This window comes from Syngnathoides biaculeatus, chromosome 22 (genome assembly GCF_019802595.1).
Source record: "Syngnathoides biaculeatus isolate LvHL_M chromosome 22, ASM1980259v1, whole genome shotgun sequence".
In the NCBI taxonomy this organism is placed as follows: domain Eukaryota; kingdom Metazoa; phylum Chordata; class Actinopteri; order Syngnathiformes; family Syngnathidae; genus Syngnathoides; species Syngnathoides biaculeatus.
Window position 1 is genome coordinate 14,104,077 of NC_084661.1, and position 21,828 is coordinate 14,125,904.

Genomic DNA, 21,828 nt, shown 5'->3' on the forward strand with positions numbered 1-21,828 from the left:
TGGAGCTACTCTATTCACTGAACACTTAAAAAAAGGCCAAAGTAACAAAGTAAAAACCTAATTATACAGATACATAAAATCCAAAACTATAACATTATTTTCTGATTGAAATATACTTTCAATCAAAACAAGTGATTTCAATCGCGAGCATGCAAATTAAACGCATTAGTCAAGATACTACATGGACAAATTTTGATAACATGGCACAAAAGAAGTGGCCAAAAAAAAAAAAAACATTTACAGACAAAATAGTTTCTCTCAATTTGCATAGTGCTCCTACTACAAAGGAAATATGAAAAAAAAATCACATCAATACATTTTTTTAAAAAAATGGAAATATGGGTAAAAGTCAAATTAGAAAATGATACCTGAAAAATCTACTTGAATACATCTGTCCATTTTCTTAGCTGCTTATCCTCATGAGGGTCACAGGGAGTCCTGGAGCCTATCTCAGCTGTCAATGGGCAGGAGGCGGGGTACACACCCTGAACTGGTCGCCAGCCAATCGCAGGGCACATACAGACAAACAGCTGCACTCACAATCACACCAAGGGGCAATTTAGAGTGTCCAATTTTTGGGATGTGTGAGGAAACCCACGCAGGCGGAGGGAGAACATGCAAACTCCACACAAGTGGGTCCGGGTTCGAACCCGGGTCCTCACAACCGTGAGGCCAACGCTTTCCCAGCTGCTCCACCGTGCCGCCCTACTTGAATACAGTGACAAAGTATTTATACTTGGTTACTTTCCACCTTCCACGAACATGCAGCACATTTCATTGAAGGATTATTTTCGATGGCGGCCAAATGGACTTTTACCCGGACTTAGTCCCTTGGTGCTACTTTTATTTTGAAATCGCACCTCTCTCGATCTCTGCGTGAAAACAAGCAACAACTTTTCGCAAAATGTAGAGTAAATTGATACTTTCTGATGCCACTTAAGAGCCAGGGCAGTAAATTTAAACCTTTAATTATTCTGCCCGTCAGTATACGCCACAGCATAGATAAACACAGATACATTATTTGTCGTTAATGAATAAAAATTGTTCAGTGGCTGGGAATGGCTGGTTTAGCGATATTAAAAAAAAAAGAGAGAGAGAGAATAAGCATGCGTTCAATCAAAAAGGCGCCTATTGAAAATAAACCGTACTCGGAAATGTCTGAATAGGTTTAATTATAATAATGGTTCCATATATGAATATTTACAATGAAAACAAACTATTGCTACATTTGTGTTGGAGTCACATCATTTTTGGGATAGCAGATGTTAGCGGCAATTTTACAGATAAATTATTCTGTAATGTTTAACTGGAATTTGGATTATGAGGGCGCTCTTGGGGGGGGGGGGGGAGGTGGTGTCATGATTGTATCTGTACGGAGGCCCTCAAGGGACATGGGAGGTTACATAGTGACACCAAACGATACATTCATACATTGATGCATATTACGTTCGAGAGCAGAAGGCCTTCGACTTGATGATAATTATACATATTGTCATTAAATGCGCGCGGGGGGTGGGGGGGGTATCAGCAGCAGCACTTCCGTCACGCCTTGCTCAGTGAGGGAAGAAAGGAAAAGAAAAAAGGGGGGATGAGAGGGCGAGAGACGATGGCTCCCACGGCGCGCCCGAAAGTCGGGAAGACGCCGGGAAATGTTCGGGAAGCGGAGGGGAAAGACGTCTTTGCCGAGGTTGAGGCTCAAACGCCGGAAGATCTGAGGAGAGATGAAAGAAGGATAAGGAAGAGGAGGATAAGAAAGAAGATGAAGAGGAGGAGGACGAGAGGTCATCATCAATAGCAAACAAAAACCTCAACGACAAAAGAGGTGCTTTATTATTTTTTTTTTCTTACGATATCCCAAAAAAATGCCACAAGTACAAATGCGGGAAACCGAGCAGTTGAGCAAACATTTGAACCCACAAAGGCTCAACATATAAAAGTCTACACACCCCTGTTCAAAAATGTTCTAGTAGGCTTTTCACAAGTACCTGCCATTTGAAAAGGGGTGTGTAGACTTCTTACATGCACTGGGTAATAAACATTTGTTGCATTATATTTCATTTCACAGCGTTTTTAATGAGGGCTCTAAAAAACTAAAGAGTGACTGGAGGGATGTTAATAAATATGAGCACAAAGAGAGCTGGAATATTTTTTTACGAGTGTTATGTTGAAGGTCAGGGGTCAAAGGCAGGGTCGTACCTTCCTCGTCGGATGTTTCTGGATCACCCAGAATGAAGGCAACAAAAAGGAGAGACAGACATGAACGGGTCAACGGTGAGGTAAAAAAAAAAAAAAAAAGTCAATCGTGTCTCTCTCTTACAACCCAGGCTAAACTTAGCTCCTCAACGACATACTTTACGAAACTTGTCCCTCAGTCAAGATGCATTGCTTCAACAGCTTTCAATCGGAAAATATATTTTGATTACTTGCGGCGTTCGCGAGACAGCGCCAGACGCGTACGTACTTGAATCCCCATCCGGTGCCGCCCAGGACGATGGCCCCCAGCAGGACGGCGCCGGCCACCGCGCCGATTATGATGTTGGTACCGCTTGGACCTGCACAGATCATCAATACTAATGTGTACACGCTGCCGTGACCCTTCAATTACATTTTTATATCCAAACAATTCCCCGCAGCCTTTGTAACATGTTGTGGGAAATTGTACATTTGGTAATCAACAAATAGTTCATTGGGACGAATGTGAAAAAAAAAGTCAAACATCGTAATTCCCGGCCTGGAGAGCGCACCTGGTAATAAGCCTCACCCAGTACGTTTGGAAAGGAAATACCATTTGGTACGTACATAAGCCGCAGCTGTGTAAAAGCTGCAAGTGCCCACATTGAAACAGGAGATATTGACAAAGAAAGAAGGTACACAGAAAGAGTTTAACGCTAGAACGGCGCTAAAGCTAGCGCTAACGATTTTATTACGAGCCCTACAGTTAATCCTTGCTCTTTGAACCGATGAGTCACCTTTGTACTTGTCGAGGCCCTCGGGCGGCGTGGGAAGTGGAATGGGGTCGAACACGCTGCAATCCTTCCCGGTGTAGTCCGCATCGCAGATACACTTCAGCTCGTTGCTGCACGTCTGGGAGGAGTTCAAAGGTCACGGTGAGCAGCCGCTAAATAAAAATACAACGAGACGGGAAAGGAGTTCGAAGGGTGGAAGCGTCTCACGCCGTGATGGGAGCAGACGCGCGAGACGGACGAGCCGGGGCACACGCTGAGGTTGAAGGTGGCCACCGCGAGGCAGCGGCGGTCCAGACACATCATGTTGGGCCCGCACGGCGTGCCGTCCTCCACGTAGCCCAGGTCCGAGCCGTCGTCCAGCACTGCGTGACCGCCCCTGTTATTCAAATTCATTTTTTTGGGTCAAACATAACAGATACAAGTGATAATCTGTCCCTGTAATGCGAAAAGAAATGTCTTCTAAATTTGGCACACGTTCCACAGAGTCTGCCTCGCAACAAGACCCGGAAATGGTGCCGTTTTCGCAGGTCGTGCCGACTGTTACAGGCGAGAGAAATGCGGGAATGCGGGACAGGAAAGATCGCAGTGTGCGCATCTGAAGACAGGAATGCTCGCCCACCTGCACTCCAAGTATCTGTTGTGATGATAGATGGTCAGACTTGTGAGTTTACCCCGCAGCTCTCCGAAGCTCGGCTTGTCGCTCACGTTGGTGCACAACAGCAGGCCGCACAGAACATCCCTGAAAGAAAAAAAAAAAAAACAAAAACAAGGAAGGTGTGATGTGTAAATGATTTCCAGTACTTTAACTGTTCCACATTTTTGTTACATTTCCATTTTTCTCACTCACTGCTTGTTACAATGAATCCATCCCTGGCCGCCGGGCTCGGGTCCGCAGTTGCCTTTCTCTGTGCCCTCGGAATTGAGCTTTTCGTAGCAGAACCTGTCGGCGGAGTCTCAAAAAAAAGGTGGGTGGGGGGGGGGGAGGAATGAAATAAATAAATGAACTGATTCAAAATGTCTCTCGCCACATCCTTACTGTAGCCCCACAGGCTCCTGCACTGGCCGTCTCTGGTCTTGCAGCGGCCCCCGTAGCAGCGACCCTGGGGGAGCGAGGGGTCAAGGGTCACGGCGGAGGAATAGAGGACACGCCCACCGACGGCGACCTCACCTGGCCGGCCTCACACGTGTAGCCGTCCAGTTTGTGCACGTTATGAGGACACTGCGGGGGGGGGGGGGGGGGGTCATAATACGTTGGTCAAGACAAAAAAACAATTCGTACATAAAAATATTTTTATATATACACTTGGCATTTTGATGATTTCCTACATTAGATGTGTTTAAGTCAATCATAAATAGACTGTCCGGTAGCTAAGTGGTGGTCTGCCTCACCTTTCTGGGTTTCAGGGTTCAAAGGTCATCTCCAGCCTTCCTGTGTTTGCTACATCCCCCCCGTCCCCGATTACTCTGTTTTTCTGCCCCCATCCCCATTTGGCAAGCATATTAGCCAACCTGCGTCCTGCAGATTGGCTACCCAAAAATCGACAGGGCCCTCGTGAGGATAAGCCTTACAGTATTAGATAGGATCCCACCTTGGATGTGTCGGGATGTTTCCATACCTGGTTGGAGTCCCCCGCGCACGTTTCCGGAATGTCGCAATCATTGACGGCCCCCCGACACGTCACGCCCCGCAGCTCGTACTGCGACCACACGGGACAACGTAGGCGGCGGGTCAGCGAAATATAAAAACGCAACGTAGCCCCGCTCGCGTACCTTGCAGTCCCTGCAGCAGAGGCCGTTGCTGCACATTGCATTGTGGGTAAGCGTGCACTTCTTGCAGCAGTCGGCCCCGGCGCGGGCGCACTCCTGCCGGACCGGAGAGGCGATGTTAAACGCGTGTTGGCGGATGCAAACGTCCACACAGATGGACGAGCGAACGAACGATTGCTCACCACGAGTGTGCCGCAGTCGCAATCCTCTCCTGGCTCCACGTAGCCATTGCCGCACTCGGGTGGGTCCAGCAGCTGCAAGGAGTCGTTTAGAAGACTTTTCATGAGGTACACTCCGCACAATCCAATGACAAAAAAAAAAAAAAAAAAAAGTCTATAAACGAATATAAAAAACGCTCAATAGATTATTACTAATTAGGGGCCACATACAGCACACTTGTAATATTTACTGTATTAATTTAGTGGGTTTTCTTTATAAAATAATTTTTTTCCTTCATTTGTATTATTAAATTACAATTATTTAAAAAATCATAATGTAAAAATAGTCATAATGTTGTAAATAAAATTTTAATTGCATTAATTAATTAATAGAAAAAAATATTTGCATAATCACATGCTCATCCATTTGTTTCGGAACCTTTCCACCATGACTGGATTAAAAAAAAAACAACAACTCATGATCATAACAGTTCCAAGCAACTATGGAGAAGCCATTTTCTTAAAATGCACATTTAATTTTTTATTTATTTATTTTTTAAATCCATGCACACCTGTCTAACTTCAAAATCAAATGCGGCCCTTGAGCACCAGACAGTTCCCATTCCTGCATTAAATCTTAATACAGAGGAAATATGAGGATAGTTTTATTCCTTATTTTAAACTTAAATCCGCTTGCATCGGGGCCAACCGCGGCACCCATTTACCATCAGATTAAGATACAAAAATCCCACCAGTTTGTGGCACTTGGCAAACACTTTGTAATGTGTACTGCACCACCTACAGGACCGGAGTGGAACTGCATCAGGACTCTTTCCAATGAAGCAAGTCGCAAGACAGGTTTCGGACTGTGGGATTGTTCTGTTCTGCGTTCTACCGATGAACATTATTAAGTTTATTATTTATTATTAAGCTCTCCCTCACCTTGCTGGGCTTGTTGAACAAGCAGCTGCCGCCGCCCAGCTGCAAGAAACGAAGATATTCGTCAATGCTGCACCGAGAGAACTTCCTGGGCAGGTAGTAGCTGATTGATAAGAAAATAAATAAATCAAAAGTCTCCTTTCAATCTCTTTGTCAGAAAATTATTGCTTTTGCATTTGTAGTTACCCGGTGTCCTCCATGATGCACCCCAACCACGGGTCGGGACACCTGCAGTCTCCTGGACACAAACACAAAACAAACGTTTGCGTCGCTTAAAACGAGAGCAGAAACTCAGACCTTCTCCAAGATTTTGTAAGACATTAAAAAAAAAAAAAAGCAGAAAACAATACATAAAAGAAAATACTGAATAATATAAATCACCCATTGAACACAAAATGGAAAAAAATACTACTAATAAATACAATTTTATTTCATTTATGTTATTATCGAAATACCATTACTAATAATCAGAATAATTCCTTTTTTTTCAGGCTCATCAAATAAAACCCAACACAGTACTACCTTGAGATACGAGTTATGTGACTATGCTAACTCAGATAAAATATAGTAATAACTCCATTAAATAAAACGTAAAGCATTAACCAGTTTTTGCATGATGATTAACTGTGATCGTTTCGTTCTGTTGTGTGCGGCATGGCCAGCAGAGGGCAGTATAACAGATTTTCGCATATAAATTGAGGTCACAACTCGGGAGTACGGTGGAGCAATATTAGAATCTATCAGAATATTTATGTAACACTTTGGGAATAAAAGAATGAGTAAAAACAGTTTGAAAAAGTACACACAAAAAAGTTCTCGCAACGTGACTTAGCCAACCTGCAGCAGGTCTGTCCTTGTTCCTCAGCATTCCGACGTTCTGGCCCAGACTCTGGCACAGCGTGATGGCCACCGGACCTACTGCGCCATACTGAACACACGAAGAAAGTAAGCGTGTGGGCAAAAAAAAAAAAAAAAAAAAAAAAAAGTCATGAAGGGCTCGTGTGGGAGGGGAGCTTGACCTCGTTGATGCCGCCGCCCCTGTTGAGCGAGCACACCCCGCCGATATAGGCGGCCTCGCTGCGGCTGCTCATGAACGTCCTCCCCCTGCAAAGAGAGACGAGGAATCGGGTTTGAGTGGGCGTGGCGGGACGGGGGTGGGGGGAGCGGCGGACACCCACGAGAGGAGGTGCACGGCGTCGCAGTGCTCCCGGATGCTCGCCTTCCGGTACTTCATGAAGTCGCGCAGGGTGAGCAGGGCGTCGTCGCCCACGGAGATGCGGTTGTCTGACGACCAGGTTTCCATGGCGACCAGGACGATGCGCGTGTTGAGCTGCTCCTTGTAGATCTGAGGAGAGTCACCAGCTGTTTTTGTGCTCACCACAAAGCATCACATAAGTATGTCAAAGTGACTTGAGGAGTTTCACTCGGCCTTAGGTTGTGCTTTGCCACCATCTTGTGGCATCTACAGGCAATCACAAACATTTTTTCGAGGGGAGCCATTATCCAATTATCCGTTAAAATAAATGGAAATGCAAAAGAAGTGATCCAAGCTTCTAAAAAAAAATTAATACAAATGTTTTATAATAAGGAAAATATTCTGTAAACCCACAAAGGCACGAACATGCGAACTCCACACAGGCAGTGCTGGGATTGAACCCAGGACCTCAGAACTGTGAGGCCAACGCCTTACCAGCTGAGCCACCGTGCCGCCCATAATGATACACGATTTTCAAAACAAGAACCGTTTTCCGTGCGCGTGAATAAGTGAGAGTGCAGACGCACGGCGACTCACCGCGTCCGCCATGTTCACCACCGCTTTGGCGAAGTTCTTCGTCTGAGACGTCGACCGGCGCTGCTGGACAAACTGGCGAAAACGAGCTGCTCTTTAAAAAGTGCTCAACTGTTTAATTCGCTGCAGCAAAATTAAAAGAGTAAAAAAAAAACAAAAAAAAAAAACCATCTTTCATTTGGAGACACTTTTCCAGCTCACCAGTTCGTGGTCGTTTACGATCATCAGCTCGATGTATTTGGTCTCCGTCTGCACTGTGCGCTGACCCCGACGGACCTGCAGGAGACAAATGGCATAAAAACTGCAGCAAAAAAATCATGTGAGTGGAATTTGAGCTCATAATTTGAAGGAGTTGAACATGTCCATCGTGATGTTTGCATTGTAGCTTATTTATGTTCTAAGTATGTAAATCTGGCACATAGATAAAAAGCGAAGACTCTCAAAGAGGAGTCATGACGGACTGACTTGTCTTTTTGATCGTCTCAAGCTGTCGGCGAGCTTCTCCTTCGCAGACCAGTCGTCTCCATCCCGCCTCTTCCCGTCTCCTTTGCCCCCGCCGCCCGTCTGCCCTTCAGGCCCGGTGCCGATCCCGCCGCATGCTGGGATACGCAGACGGGGTCGGCGGCAGAGGGAGGGGAAAAAAGAGAAGGCTTAGTCATCATCGGACGTGTATTTTTGGTCCTCTCATCTTCTGGAGAAATCAATAGCGCGACGGCTGTGGAAGAAAACCAATGTAGCGAGGGTCGGGGGCAAGAACAGAGCCGGGATGTGAGGACGTATCAGGATGAGATGAAGACGGGGTAGGCGATTGCAGCCGTGAAGAAGTAAGAAGAGGGTCATAAGGTTATATGGAGCACGCTAGGAACTAAAATCATCTTTCGTCATTGAAATGAATGGAAATGCCATTAATACGTTCAGTAATATTAGTCGTTCTTCGCAGGGGAGAGAGAACACGTGCCTGTGAGTATTGTCATTTGGTCTGTCTACATGTGTTGCAGCACTGTTTGTGTTCAGATATTCATTGCTTAACACTGCCACATAGATGCTAATTGTTAGCAGATTTCCAATCAGGTGGAGTAATTTAACCTACATCCGCAATTTGAAGTAAATAGTAGTCGGCCTACCTGGGCATGAAGGCGTGAGGAGGTCAATGTGAGACATTCGATACACAATGTGGTCCACCTGCCGCAGAAAGTACGACAAAAGCAGGAGTCAGATTAGGTTTTATGTAAATATCAAAAACGTTATAAAACAACAACTCGTTCAAAAGCCTCCCCCCCCCCCCGTGAGGAGAGCTCAGATGATGCATAATTTATCAATCAATCACTCAGCGGGCGGTCATAATGGCAGACACTCACACACTGGAGCCGGGGATGAATACTTTATGAAAATCGGACATAGAAAGCCAAGGACACAACAATTACTGGGGGGGGGGGGGATTGTGAAGAAAAGCCCTGCTATTGATCTGCCCCCCCTCGTCGATGTAATTGAGCTCCATTACTAACGGAAAATGAGCTCTTCCACTCGCTCCCGCCACTTTCTTCCACTTTATCCCACCTCACCAAAGTACGAGAAGCACCTTCAAAACCAGCAACCATTTATACGACTTCGAAAGACCGAAAGGCAAAGGGACTCGACGCTAATTCAAGCGAGACTCACCTCGCCAGGGCCCGCAGGTTGGATCCCGTACGAGACGTTCCCGTCGGAGAACATCCCCCTGGAATCATTTTGTAGGACACACAGCATTAGGTACACCGAGAAGAGGGTGTGCTCAGTTATGCAAGCACACTCTCTTTGACTTGGAGAACTGCCCGAGCAACAAAGTTTTCATTTCATTTCCTCAAACTCGGGTGCGGTGAGCTTCGGGTGGCGGTATCTCACCACAGGCCGCGGCAGGTGGACACGGCCGCCCAGGACCGGGGCAGTCCTCGCACGTGCCCGTGGTAGTAGCAGTGCTCTCCTCCCTGGGAAAAAGCAGAGGAAAAAAAAAAGGCATGGGACGACCAGGAAGTCTCCATTTTTTGGGGGGTGTATCAATTTTGCCCATCACGTCAAAAAGAAATTGTACTGATTGGCTTAGAACCAGAAATTCTGGCAATACAACCGTGACAGTGCATTTTAACACAAAGCAAAACACAGTCATAAATAATTTCATCGATGCAATCATATCAACAGGCTTGGGACCAACAACTACAGCATCAATTTACAAAATGTTTTTGAAAAGGACAAAAATGCTTTTCATCAAATGGAGGTGGGCGGGGGGGGGGGGGGTGTTACGCCAGCGGCTGGAGCACTTAGCCAGAGAAGGCTAATAAATAAAAAGCCGGGATTACAAGGCTTAAAAGGAGGTCGGCAAATTGCCTGACGCGGCGCTTCTCGCTGAAAATGGAGGAAGGGGGACGCACGCGCCTCTTGCGAGGATAATGGACACTGGCGAAAAGGGGGGTGGAGTGGGGGGACATTACGTCGGGATGGACAGGAAGCCCTGATGAATCAACCGCGCATTTATTACAAGTGCATTAGCATGTAGCGCAAAGAGCAAAGCAACGTGAGCGTGATTCCTCCCAAATCTGGAATCCGTCCTTCACTGCTTCCCAGATCCAAGATCCGCACGTCGTGCTTGCGATTTGTCAAAGTGCCTTCAACCTGACGTTGGCAGCTCCAATCAAGCCGAGCCAAAAGCTCCGCTGCTTATTCAATTACTTCCACTTGGGTGTCACGGAGATTCGATGGAGCAGTGGCGACCCGGCGTGGATCAATAAAGAACGTTAAGCTGTGAGGAATATCATTGGCAGGTCATTTAAGATGGCGTTAATCAAGGTGGTGACGGCAGGAAAGAGAAAAGATTCCGTCACTTAACGTCGCCGGAAAGGTCAGCGAGTGTGCACGTTGCATTGTGCTATGTCGTATTTGTACTTTGAAATACCCAAGTGGGTTCTGCAAAGGTATACGTTCACAAATGTGACGTCAGAACCCCATTCGTAATACAATAAGGGCCACCATTCTTACATGGTGCTGGTTTGCAATCCAACAGGGCGTTCCGCAGGGATCTGTTCGAGAGCAATGATTACATATTAGAAACTGGTCTTGACATACAGTATGATTTTAAAAATCCCTTCACTGATTGGTTAAATCATTCATAAACTTGAATATGGAACATGAAGTGACAAGACACTTATCTATTTTCTGAAGAAAGTATCTATCACAATAAAAATATAAGGTTAGCCTATTAGCTTAATTCACAGTCATGAAAAAGATAATGTCACAATCTAATAATAATACCTTTTTTTTTTTTGGGGGGGGGGGTGTTTGTGTAGATTCTCAGTCATCCACAAATCTTGAACAGAAATTAATTCTTCTCATTTGTTGAATTTGTTTTCTGTAAAACTCCAGAACTGACCTGGTGTCATTCTGTTACTAGGCAAACAATATTGAAATTGGGATATTATTGATAATGATATTGTCTAAACTACAGCATCTCAAATTTGTTAGTATTTGATAAAAGTAAGAACAAAAAGGGAGGATGTGAGGATAAGCGGCTTGAGAAATAGATGGCTACCCATAGATGTTTTTATTAGATTTTCTAAAGCATTTTATGACTTTTTAATCTTTGTTCCACTTGAAATATTGTATTTCATTTAAAAACATATCAATACAGCACTGTATAGCATATGTGTGCGCAGTCTTTTTTTTTTTTAGGGTGAGGGGGTTGAAAATTCTTACAAAATCCAAATATCTGAGACTTTTCCTCCCATCCCCTTCCCACATACTCGCCTTTCTTGATCGTCATTATACTAATTTGTATCCTTCTTGTACACCCCGAATGCCCCAGAGGTGCCGTCAGATTTTTTGGGTTCATCTCCGCAAAACGGAGCCCATTTGAATTCCCCTCACACCGCCACAAAGTCGACCCACCGTCGCTCGCTGCCGGTGATTACCATGACAACCGTCCACTGATTGGTCACGTGCACTGTAGCGGAAAAAACACCCGTGCGGCGATAGCGGGAAAGCGACGCTATTGTTTAGTTCTGCTGCAGAATACGACTAGGAACAAGCGTTTCTATTTTTTGGGAGTGGGGAGGGGGGGCATTTGGCGCAGACATCTTCATGCTCTCGCTCTTGTCGGCGTTACCTTAATCTGTGACGGCTGCCCGTCCTCTTCAAAGTGTCGCTCCACATAGTCCGTCGACAGGAGGTGACTGAAGATGAGGGAAGGATGAAAAAGAAAAATGAGAGTCGAAAGTCAGTTGACGCAGTTTTGGCCTCAGCGCAAAATAACCTTTAATCACGTACGCGCTCTGGCACACGCCGTAGAACGCGTGGAGCGGGTTGACTTACTGGTTGAGCTCCAGGTCGAGGATGAACGAGTTGGCGAAGGCCTCCAGCAGGAAGCTGCTCTGGGCCAGATGCACGGGCTGGTGGGGAAGCGAGAGCAAGGCGGTCAGCAGAGGAGAAATATGGGCTCTTCATAAAATCTCTCAATTGAATAAGTGCATTACAAAAGCAAATGAATAGATGCAATATACAATGAGGAGTGGACCCCCCCCCCCCACTTGTATGGAAAAGAATTGGGAAGCCATTAAAAATGACAGGATGTTGCCCATGTTTCTTTTCATTTCAGGTATCATTTGGGCGGCATCGTGGATCAGCTGATAAGGCGTTTGCCTCAGTTCTGTGGACCCGGGTTCGATCCCGGCCCCGCCTGTGTGGAGTTTGCATGTTCTCCCTGTGCCTGCGTGGGTTTCCTTCGGGCACTCCGGTTTCCTCCCACATCCCAAAAACATGCAACATTAATTGGACACTCTGAATTGCCCCAAGGTGTGATTGTCTCAATGTGCCCTGCGATTGGCTGGCAACCGGTTCAGGGTCTACCCCGCCTCCTGCCTGTCGACAGCTAGGATAGGCTCCAGCACTCACTCGTGAGGATAATCGGCAAAGAAAATGGATGGAAATTCTCATTTGGACAGATGTTTGCTCGTCAATATTCCGTGGCTTTGGATTTGCACTCGTTTTTGTTCGACTCGTTTTTCTGCTCCCCTCATTGCAGTTCAGCACCAGTTTGAGAAGTTTTATACACGTCAAACTGCTACAATCAACACTAATCATGCCCATTTTCTTAAAACAAAATCTGTTTTTGGAAAGGAAAAAAAAAAAAGTGCAGCGCAAGGCCTGCTACTACAACAGTGGTGAAAAACGAACTCTTAGAGGAGGCATTCACGCAAAGCCAGGGTAAATTCGCGAGGGCTGCACTTGGAATTCAGCTTCAACGACAAAAATCAATCCCACAGATGCTTCAGAGTGAGAAAGCGAACGCACTTCTGGTTGAAGCTTTTGAAAAACCCGAAGACGGACTTGATAGAGGTCAAACAATATACAAAGCATTTTTAGCACGGAAAAAATTTTTGAATAGAAAAGCAGAGGTGTAAATGAAAAAAAAAAATGGGGAGGGATGGGGGTCACTTTCGAGTGTAGTATTGCAGGAAAGTCTGTCTCCTAACAACAAGGCGCCCTCGGTGACCTTTGTTCCCCCTCGAAATATGAATCTTTAAAGGTCACTTTTGTGATGGCTCCTACTGTCACATGACGGCGAGGAGAAGGTGAGACAGATGATGTGTGATATGCGGGGAGATTTTTAAAGGGCACCCACCTGCGCCCCCGTCGAGGAGTTGCGGACGCGGGTGTCCAGGAGGCCGTGTTGCAGCTCCTCCGGGGAGTGCATCTGCTGCAGGAGCCTCTTGGGCTGCACGACGTCAACGGAGGGGGGACGCCAGCCATCCCTCGCACCTGCAAGCACATTAGTGGACTTAAATTTGTTAAATGGGGGAAAATGGACAAACAACAGCCTGTGGACCAGTGAAATTCTGAAAACAAACAAAAACTTCTTCCAAAAGCTCACAAATGCCTAAAATAAATCCATCCATCCATTTTCCATACTACTGATTCTCATTTGCTTTGTCTTGGTTCAAAAAGTCATTTTTTAATATCTAACATGCAAAACCCCCCTCTCCCTCCCCCCCCAAAAAAAAAAAATCCGAACATGAGTGGAATACAAGTAATACTCATAGAAACAGGGCACCCACAATACATAAATAGAAAATATTGCCCGCTGCCCACGCCATGCGAGGGCCGCACGGCTTCCAAATCCACGCTCACCCGTCACGGAGCACCTCGCGAACACTGCGGCGAGCAGCAGGCAGCCCACGGCCCGCATGGTGCTCACATAGTCTCGCAGGTGCAGGCGCCGTCGAACCAAGCGAGCGCAGTGGACGGCGGCGAGCCCGAATCAACCAAGGCGCCCCCCCCCCCCCTCAACCCCCACTCCTCCCGCCCAGTGGACACCGTTCCGAGCACCGAGACTCAAGCGGACTCAGTGGGGGCAAAGATCCAAAGGCGTATTTGAGCTTCATCCATGTCCGTTGTCGTGCTTCTGAGGGACAACGTGAGCGGAGGAAGTTCCTCGGATAGGGGGTGCGTTTGGTGTCGCCCCCTCGCTGCGTTTCAATATTGCAGCCTCACAGGGGCGGTAGTGAGTCCAACGCGACTACGATGCTATATATATATATATATTTTTTTAATGCTTTCTATTTGTCTGTGAAATATTTTTTTTAAATAAAAAAGGGGGAATCGTGGTGGTGTGCTGCAGTGATTCCTAAAATAAAAAACTACTAATCTATGGAATTACTGTAGTGAGAAGCGGAGCAATTAAATAATCGGCCACTAGATGGCAGAATGTATAATTGACCTTTCCACCCGTTACTATTTTTAAAGTTTTGTATTTTGAACTAGCACATTTTGAACATGTGTATTTTCTTACTAAATTGAGACATGATGATTATGCTACTAAACTATACCTTACACACTTTGTGACATTTCTCTAATCTGGGCCTAAGATCAAAAAAGGTTGGAAATCTATTTGAGTAGTTCATGCGTCTGCCTAATCATAACAAGGTCTCAGGATTCATTTTCACCTTAGGGCTTGTATGAGTTTTTTCTGAGTTCTCCAGCTCCCTCTCACCAAAAAAAACAAAAACAAAAAAAAAAACATTAGGACTCTAAGTAGGTCAATATTTTCTCTGCATGCAGCTGGTGACCAGTCAAGGGCGTACGCTGCCTCGCTCCCAAAGTCAATGCGAAAAAGACATTTTGCAAAATCAGTCGATTCTAAAACCAGCAGAGGTTTAGTTTAAAACTATTTATTTAAAAGCAATATAGAATTTCACAGAACATTTGGGCCCACCTCCAAAATGTCTCCCCCCCCCCCATACTGATTCCATTTCAGAAGTGTGAGGGAGGCTCCACTTTTCCAAGCGCTTTGCACACGGGATCCTCGACATGTGCAGAATTGGCATCTGCTCCGCAGCACTTACGGTAATTGAATCATGAACCCTTTCAGAAAAAACTCATTCAAGCCTCAGTGCGTGTTTCCAGACAGTTGCTGAAAGACAACACTGGCAACGGTTTAGCGGATGCACACACAAAAAAAGGGAACACACTTTACGATGGAAATGCCGAATTATTGCATTAAGTCTACACTAATCTTTAAAAGTACACCAAAGTTTGCCCCACAAATTGAACACAAATTAATATTTGTTAATACCCCAACTGAACAAAATGTTGAAAACATTTCTTGAAAAGAAGCATTTGCAGGGGCAACCTTTACCATTTCCTGCCACAACTGCCAACATTTAGCTGAACGTAAAATAATACATTAACAAAGATTTAAGTGATACTGTCTGGTACTAACAAAGAAATATTGAAATGAAAGTCCTACTGGAACGTAAATTCACTTTTCTTTTTTGCGGGGGGGGGGGGGGGGGGGGTGTATATGTAGCAGGGCAAGCATTCCTCCAGCCCAGAGGCTTCTTTTTATGAGCAGGCTACTGGCCGCTCAGACAAAACCAAAAAGGTGGCGCCACCATTTATTCCCCACTAGCCTGTTTTGATGTCTGCCTACTGAGAGCAGATGCAAAGCTGTAAACACTTTTTCTACAAGACAATGCGCAGGGTCGTGCGAGTTCCTCACAATGATGGTCCAGGAAAGTGCGTTCAGTGAAGTACCTCAACAATTTGGACCACCGTCCTGGAAAAAGCCAGGGGCTCCCCGGCAGTGGTGGACGGCTGCAGGGCGGTGTGCAGCCGGGACTCGTAGCCGGTGTCCTTCATCCATGTACACGGCCTGTGGAGGAACTCCGTGTCCAGGTCGCCCGCCGCCGCCGCTGCTGGCTCGTCGGGGCCCGACCCGGTCTGAGCGGGGCCCAAGCGAGAAAGCAGGTCGCAGTCCCAGTCCGACTCGGACGAGGAGAGCCGGGCCACGTCCGGGATCAGCGCCGGGTCGATGCACAACGAGGCGCATTGCTGGGAGTCTTGGCTGGAGAGGGCCGGACACCGAGGGGAAGGGAACTTTGAGGCAGGCGACCATGTTGTCTCCAACCTGTTAAATGGAGAAAAGTCCAGTCTGTCTCCCGCAGGAGAACACACACGGTCGATTTGAGAGGTATTTTCTTTAGACAGCACTAACTGAACAGGGGTCCGCTTCGAAATACAACAGCGAATTTCTGATTCTGCGAATTCATCGGCTGCTGCCCTTCTTCTTTTCTCACGGTCGTGCTCGCAGCTGGAATGCCGACGACGCTTTTTGAGGTTTAAACTCGACGGGCGAGCTTGCAGAAAAGGAATCGAGGGCTCGCTCGAAACTCTCTCCTGGCGGGAGCCCTTCGCTTCTTCAGCAATGGACACTGCCACGGAAGGGTGGGCGAGATGAGAAGTGGGAAGAGCATCTGACACACTTGCTCCAGTTTCCGCGTCATAATCGCAGTCCTCGGTGGTGTAGTTCTGAGGTTCGAGGTCAGGAGGTTCTGAGTACAGAATAAAGGGCTCTACGTCTCCGGAAATGAAAACCTGCGGGCTGAGGACTGGGGGTGGGCCGTATATGTCAAAATCTAGATCTTGCGCGGTGGGCTTGAGTGAAAGCGGTGGAGGCTGCAGCCTGGCGGGAAAATGAACTTGGGGAAAATTGTCCGATACACACAAGGGCGCAGCTGAAGTGTGGAGGAGGCTCTCGGGTTCGGGGCACTGCGTGTCAGCTGATGGGATATGTTCCGGTTCTTCTGGCGATTCCGGAGGATCAGGAGCAGGTCTGCTGCAGGATGACTGTCCTTGCAAGGCCTGAACTTCAAGTTCTATCTCGGCATCGGTGAGAACCTCCAGTTCACAGTTGCTTGGGGTTGGGAGACCAGCTGGGTGTCTACAAACCAAACATTTGGACAGTTAAGTAATTTATTTCATAACAGGGATGAGAATGACAAATTTGGAAAAACACTGAAAATGTCTGCCTTGGGGGGGTTCAAAGAGGGGCACAATTTTTTTTTTTTTTTTTATAAAACACACTGGTTACTTCCAACAGTGCAAATACAGGGCAATCATAATATTTTGAAAACTTAAAATATGAGTCCAAAACAACCAAAATAATTTTGCTAAACTTCAGAGAAAAATGTAGACAGTGAAAATTATATCAAATAGGCTACTGCACTTACAAGTATACTTTCGAAATAAGTACACAAGTAGTTAATATATAAATATATATTATATGAGAGAAAGAGAGAGAGCAAGATCATGAAATATAAAAGTGAGCGAAAAAAATGCGTGATCTACAGGGCCAGTGCTACAGATAGGCCTAATTATATTAACAGTTGTCAATTATATAACATTTGAGAAATTTACATCCAACTTACCTTTGCGTTTCCTGGTTTGGATATGCTCCTGGATATTTCTTGCTCCTCGGCTTCCGTAATTGATCATATCGGAACACAGAGTGCACAGCCCTTTGCCGGGAACGTCCACTTTTTGTATGTGCTCGGTTAGACGTGTTGATACCATTTTCGTTCCTATCTGTGTGGTTACACTTTTTTCAAGCCATGCGCATCTGAAACTGTTTTTTTACTACATGTTTTTTTATCAATTTCCCTGGCACGATCTTCATCTTTTTGCTCCAAGACTTTCGCCATACTGGCAAATGTGCAGATCGCTCGATAACATATGCGTACGTATGTCTATAACTGCGCCGTAGTAAACAGAATGCTTCACTATGAAATGTTAACATCAGAGTGAAAATACTGCCAAAATGCTGCCGGAAATCGGAATGTTGTCGTTATGATAAAAACGAAATTTAATGCAAACAGATAGCAATGCCGTTTTCTCAACGGATTTACACGTTTCACAAAAATGACAATTTCAGCTAAAAAAAAAAAAAACTCGGAATTCCGAGAATCTGCGGAAAATTCTCATCCCTGTAACAAGCTTGAGGAGTAAGGATAGGATATGTTACATTCTGACCATAGCTCACCTATTTACGACTTCTTCTGAAGGATCGAGTTCGAAGCTGGGAACCATTTTGAGCGCGAGACGCTCCAACGCGCCATAATTTGAGGTCTCCAGTACAAAGGCGCGATGCTGATCCGACTGCAAGTGCTGCAACGGGCAAATAAACGCAAAATCAAACAACCGGCCCATGAGAAGCCACAAAGAGCCAAGCAAAGGATCCTCACCTCGTCCAGGTTGGTGAAGGACTGAAGGCAACATTCGCAGTAAGAGATGCCCTTCTTCCGCGGCGGCCAAAGGGACACGGTTCGAGATTTGTCCCTACTGCTGTTTTGAACTTTGCCCTTCGGCCTGACCGGGAAACAACAGATCAGGGAAGATTCACAGCGAAAACAATCGCAAGGTCACACGCTGGACCAACCTGGATTTATTTTCTCTCTGTGGCGTCTTCACAAAGCGAGGAGGAGGAGACTCGAAGGGACTGAATCGGCCGGAGGGGCACAGCGAGGGGAAGCTCATGGACTGCATGTGCAAGGGCTTGTACTTCCTGGTTGCATAAAACAATTACCGCTAGACTTTAACATCGTTCAATTCTGCGCTATAGTATCACTTAAAACAAATTAAACATCAAAATATCTATAATGATGCTGAAAAGCAGTACAACAAGAATGTACATTTTTCCCCTTCTTTCAAACCAACAAATATGTTTCATCTGCTTAATTTCCTCCCCCACGAGTTCATTTGCTTCAGTCATGTAACACAAGCGTTCAGCAGGAGCACTTCAATTAGCACAAATGAGAGGAGAAATGAAAACAGTTGCTTGTGATGGTGGGGGGCGCAAGCTCCTCATGTTACAGGATGCCATTTGCTCATGGGCGCGATTAGGAAAGTCAAAACCTCGCCACTAAAGCGCCGTGAAGGTATAATTACACAATTCCACAATAGCACACGAGGCTAAAAAAGATCCAAAACTGTTACACGGGATTTCAATTTACTTATACTGCTCAAATGATTTTGTGACATCACAGTTGTTTTTATACTTTTTCTATGCACTCTTTGCACACTCACCTGCTGATGTCCTCAATTTTGAGAAAAGGAGATCTCAGAGGTGCAGCTGTCAAATATAAGGAACATAATAAGACCGGGATGCCATTCGCCGTTAAAGGCATTCCAGTATGGGCCGATTTATATCAACTTCACTAACCTTTGACATGACGACAAGACTGATGCTGGGTGGAAGTCCTCTGTCAAAAAGACACAGCGCCGCTTAAAATGCGTAACATTCCATAACAACGAAAGGCTTGTTTATTTCCTTTTAACTACAGGGTAGCATGTTAATTTGAACGGATGGGCAAAATCCCCCTTGAATTAAAAAAAAAAAAAACTTCAACTTTCGACAGTTTCACTGGATTTTTCAGTTTCTTTTCCTGACAGTATTGTCATCTTACCTCATGTCTGCTGGGTTTCGCAAACCCCCGTTCACCGGTCAGCTTCTTCAAGTATAAAACAACATCTGTGGCAACATTAAGGAGCAAAACAAACGTTCCATAATTGAGTAAGAATATTTTAGGCCTTAAAATGGAAAAGATGCACGCTTGTGGCGCCACCTGTTGACAGTAAAGCGTCACCACACACAAGTCTGGTTCATTCGAAAATTGCATGCAGTCGTTTAAGGGGACTAATTTGGACCAGTGCAAAGGATACCATCCACATGCACAATGCTCACTCCCCACGAACGGGCATTTGCCAACACGCTGCTCCCCTGCAACCGCTCCTACAAAATAAAACCAATTCCTGTTCAGAACAAGCAGCAAACGTTGCCACAAATGCTGCAGGCAAGCGACTTACGTTGTTCCGAATGGCTTTTTCGAGGAGGGCTTTTCCTCGGCTGCCACAAGCCTACAAAAAACAGTTGGATCATAGAAATAGATTATAAACATTTTTGGAGGGGAGTGGCTATCACTTTTTTTTTCCCACTAAGTGAAATTGCATCCTTTCCATTGGCACATCTGATAGTTTCTCTGAGCAAACTCATGTGCAGCAACTCAGTAGTTGGGAATTGCTTATTTATTGTATTTCTGTCGGGAAAACTAATTAATTATGTGTCATACCACAGGCCGAGGAGTTGCCGGTCCCTGTTTGCTGCCTTCAGGGATGCTTTCTCGCTGCTTCACAGGCTGGTGAGACTTATCGCACGTCTTGATTCCCGCAGGCCTCTTCTCCTCCAGCTCTTCTTGACTTCCCGTAACCACAAAGCTCACATCTCTGTGGAGGAAGCTCTCCACCCCCTTTGGAAAACAGAAGAAAACGTGAATTTGTTTCCGATGTACAGACTCGTTTCTGTGTTGATGAACATAGCAAGTAAAACGTATGACGTACCCCGCCGAGGACTGATATGGCTTCCAAAAGCAGGGCTGTAGGACGTTTCTTTACATTGTCCAGATAGAAGGTCTTCCCCTGAAGTTTCTTCTCCCCAGGACAAAGTTTTCCTAAAAGTCCTGGCTGCTCTTTACACTGCTGATGCGGCGGCAGCATGATATTCTTGGTGAAGCAAGGTCAAGTTTGAAAACAATAAATATGTCCCATAGGCCCTTTTGTGTCCTCCTGGGTTTTATTATCCTTTGGATGTCTGGACAAAAAATATAGACAAATTTTATTTTTTCACCTTAGTCAAAATCATAATTGATCAAATCGTCAACTCTTTATGATCAATTTTATACAACAACACTGACAAAAAAGGTTTAATCAATCAGCCAACAAAAACAAAATACATGTCAAATATCACTGATGTTATACATGAAATCATGAACTGGCTGAATGCAAGGTTTAATTCTGCAATGAGAGATTAAAATTGTGGTTTAAATGACAGTCACTTTGGCACAAAAGAAGGTAAATTGGAAACTACTCTACATTAAAAATACTGATGTAGTCATACCAGCTTTACAGTCTTTGCCATATCCAACACGCTAATCACCGCAGACAATACTCTTTATTTACATGGAAAATAATTTACATTCAATGGGTGGTGTGGGTATGTGTGCAAACTTGAATATAAAATACATGATTTCTAGAAAAAAAAAATCACTCATATGAACATATTCTATGCAAAAAAAGTAACATTAAAATTAACATACGGTAGGTGACATTTTATCAAGTACACCCAAACCAACGAGTTCCAAGAGCACCAATATAATTGTCATTTGTATTCTTTTTTAACGTATATTTATGTATTAAATATTGTTGGAATTTTTTAAGAAATATGATAATTAACAGTGTATTTTATTTAATAACGCTACTAATATAACTCAATGTCAAGCAACAAAGCCAGCTAACTGTGAGCTCACGGAGCGGCTAAACTTGCTAGCTGCCCTGCGACTAATAAACCCGCGTCCGCCACGTTTACTCGATGGAAACGGTCGCTTTGGTAGTTACATATCTCATATGTCCATAGAAGGATGCGAATCTATGTTACTTACCTTCGTGGAGTTTGTATTTGAAGGGTTTTGGTTTGATAGGACTTCAAATTAATGACGGTGTGACGAGCTAGTAGCGACCGCCGATTTTTTAAAAAACAGCAAGCCACTTCCGGGACATTGGTCTTCTTCCTGTTTATGTTTTACGGCGGTTTGTAAATCATGGTGGCGAGTTACCGCCACCAAGTGGTCAGTAATGGTTACTGCCTCAGCTTCCTGTGTGCGTCAGTATGGGGACCTTACAATCAAACAAAACAAAACAAAAACAACAACAACAACAAAACATCTGGTTTCTTTCTTAGAAGTTAATTATGAAAAGTATATTACTGTCTGCATGAGTATCAGGCTGTGTATGGGCTGTGCACTGGCTCAGACTCATGAAATGGAATTTATATGCAAAAAGAAAACAAACAAAGAAG

The 21,828-nt window shown here is 45.2% G+C and overlaps 2 protein-coding genes across 8 annotated transcripts; both read right to left on the reverse strand.

The window, feature by feature from the left end:
• Positions 1 to 260: 260 nt before the first annotated feature.
• adam11 (ADAM metallopeptidase domain 11) lies at positions 261 to 15,805 on the reverse strand. 7 transcript variants are annotated; one of them, XM_061809581.1, is made up of 26 exons: positions 13,773 to 14,086; positions 13,267 to 13,403; positions 11,958 to 12,034; positions 11,752 to 11,818; positions 9,501 to 9,583; positions 9,279 to 9,336; positions 8,744 to 8,801; positions 8,085 to 8,218; positions 7,821 to 7,895; positions 7,623 to 7,694; positions 7,009 to 7,175; positions 6,850 to 6,934; positions 6,668 to 6,758; positions 6,017 to 6,068; positions 5,834 to 5,872; positions 4,916 to 4,987; positions 4,583 to 4,829; positions 4,135 to 4,185; positions 4,003 to 4,066; positions 3,814 to 3,919; positions 3,586 to 3,705; positions 3,174 to 3,342; positions 2,970 to 3,084; positions 2,462 to 2,552; positions 2,197 to 2,214; positions 261 to 1,711 (listed from the first exon to the last, which is right to left on the reverse strand). In XM_061809581.1, exons 1-26 carry the CDS (start codon positions 13,828 to 13,830, stop codon positions 1,696 to 1,698), a joined length of 2,322 nt encoding a protein of 773 aa, XP_061665565.1. In that variant the 5' UTR covers positions 13,831 to 14,086; the 3' UTR covers positions 261 to 1,695. The 7 variants fall into 7 exon arrangements, with proteins under 7 accessions (XP_061665565.1, XP_061665568.1, XP_061665566.1 ...); XM_061809582.1 differs by lacking the exon at positions 261 to 1,711 and having other exon boundaries at positions 2,006 to 2,214; positions 4,583 to 4,663; positions 4,737 to 4,829; positions 5,834 to 5,933; positions 13,773 to 14,085; XM_061809584.1 differs by lacking the exon at positions 2,197 to 2,214.
• On the reverse strand, positions 15,269 to 21,538 carry dbf4b (DBF4B-CDC7 kinase regulatory subunit). Its single transcript, XM_061809586.1, has 12 exons — positions 21,413 to 21,538; positions 20,316 to 20,565; positions 20,048 to 20,224; positions 19,785 to 19,835; positions 19,641 to 19,710; positions 19,385 to 19,449; positions 19,141 to 19,180; positions 19,005 to 19,050; positions 18,358 to 18,483; positions 18,164 to 18,287; positions 17,962 to 18,086; positions 15,269 to 16,863 (listed from the first exon to the last, which is right to left on the reverse strand). The coding sequence occupies exons 2-12, from the start codon at positions 20,469 to 20,471 to the stop codon at positions 15,666 to 15,668; spliced, it is 2,178 nt and encodes a 725-aa protein (XP_061665570.1). The 5' UTR covers positions 20,472 to 20,565; positions 21,413 to 21,538; the 3' UTR covers positions 15,269 to 15,665.
• Positions 21,539 to 21,828: the final 290 nt, after the last annotated feature.

Bases quoted from the DNA above. Each gene is read 5' to 3' on its own strand.
- adam11 (XM_061809578.1), bottom strand. From the start codon at position 13,830: ATGCGGGCCGTGGGCTGCCTGCTGCTCGCCGCAGTGTTCGCGAGGTGC. The intron at 6,069-6,667 runs GTTGGCTAAGTC...GTTTGTGTCCAG, and splicing joins CAAGGACAGACCTGCTGCAG to GAGACTGCAGGTGTCCCGAC. The intron at 3,706-3,813 runs GTGAGTGAGAAA...TTTTTCTTTCAG, and splicing joins TGGATTCATTGTAACAAGCA to GGATGTTCTGTGCGGCCTGC.
- dbf4b (XM_061809586.1), bottom strand. From the start codon at position 20,471: ATGCTGCCGCCGCATCAGCAGTGTAAAGAGCAGCCAGGACTTTTAGGA. The intron at 19,711-19,784 runs GTAAGTCGCTTG...TTTATTTTGTAG, and splicing joins AAAAAGCCATTCGGAACAAC to GAGCGGTTGCAGGGGAGCAG. The intron at 19,450-19,640 runs GTATCCTTTGCA...ATGTTGCCACAG, and splicing joins GAGCATTGTGCATGTGGATG to ATGTTGTTTTATACTTGAAG.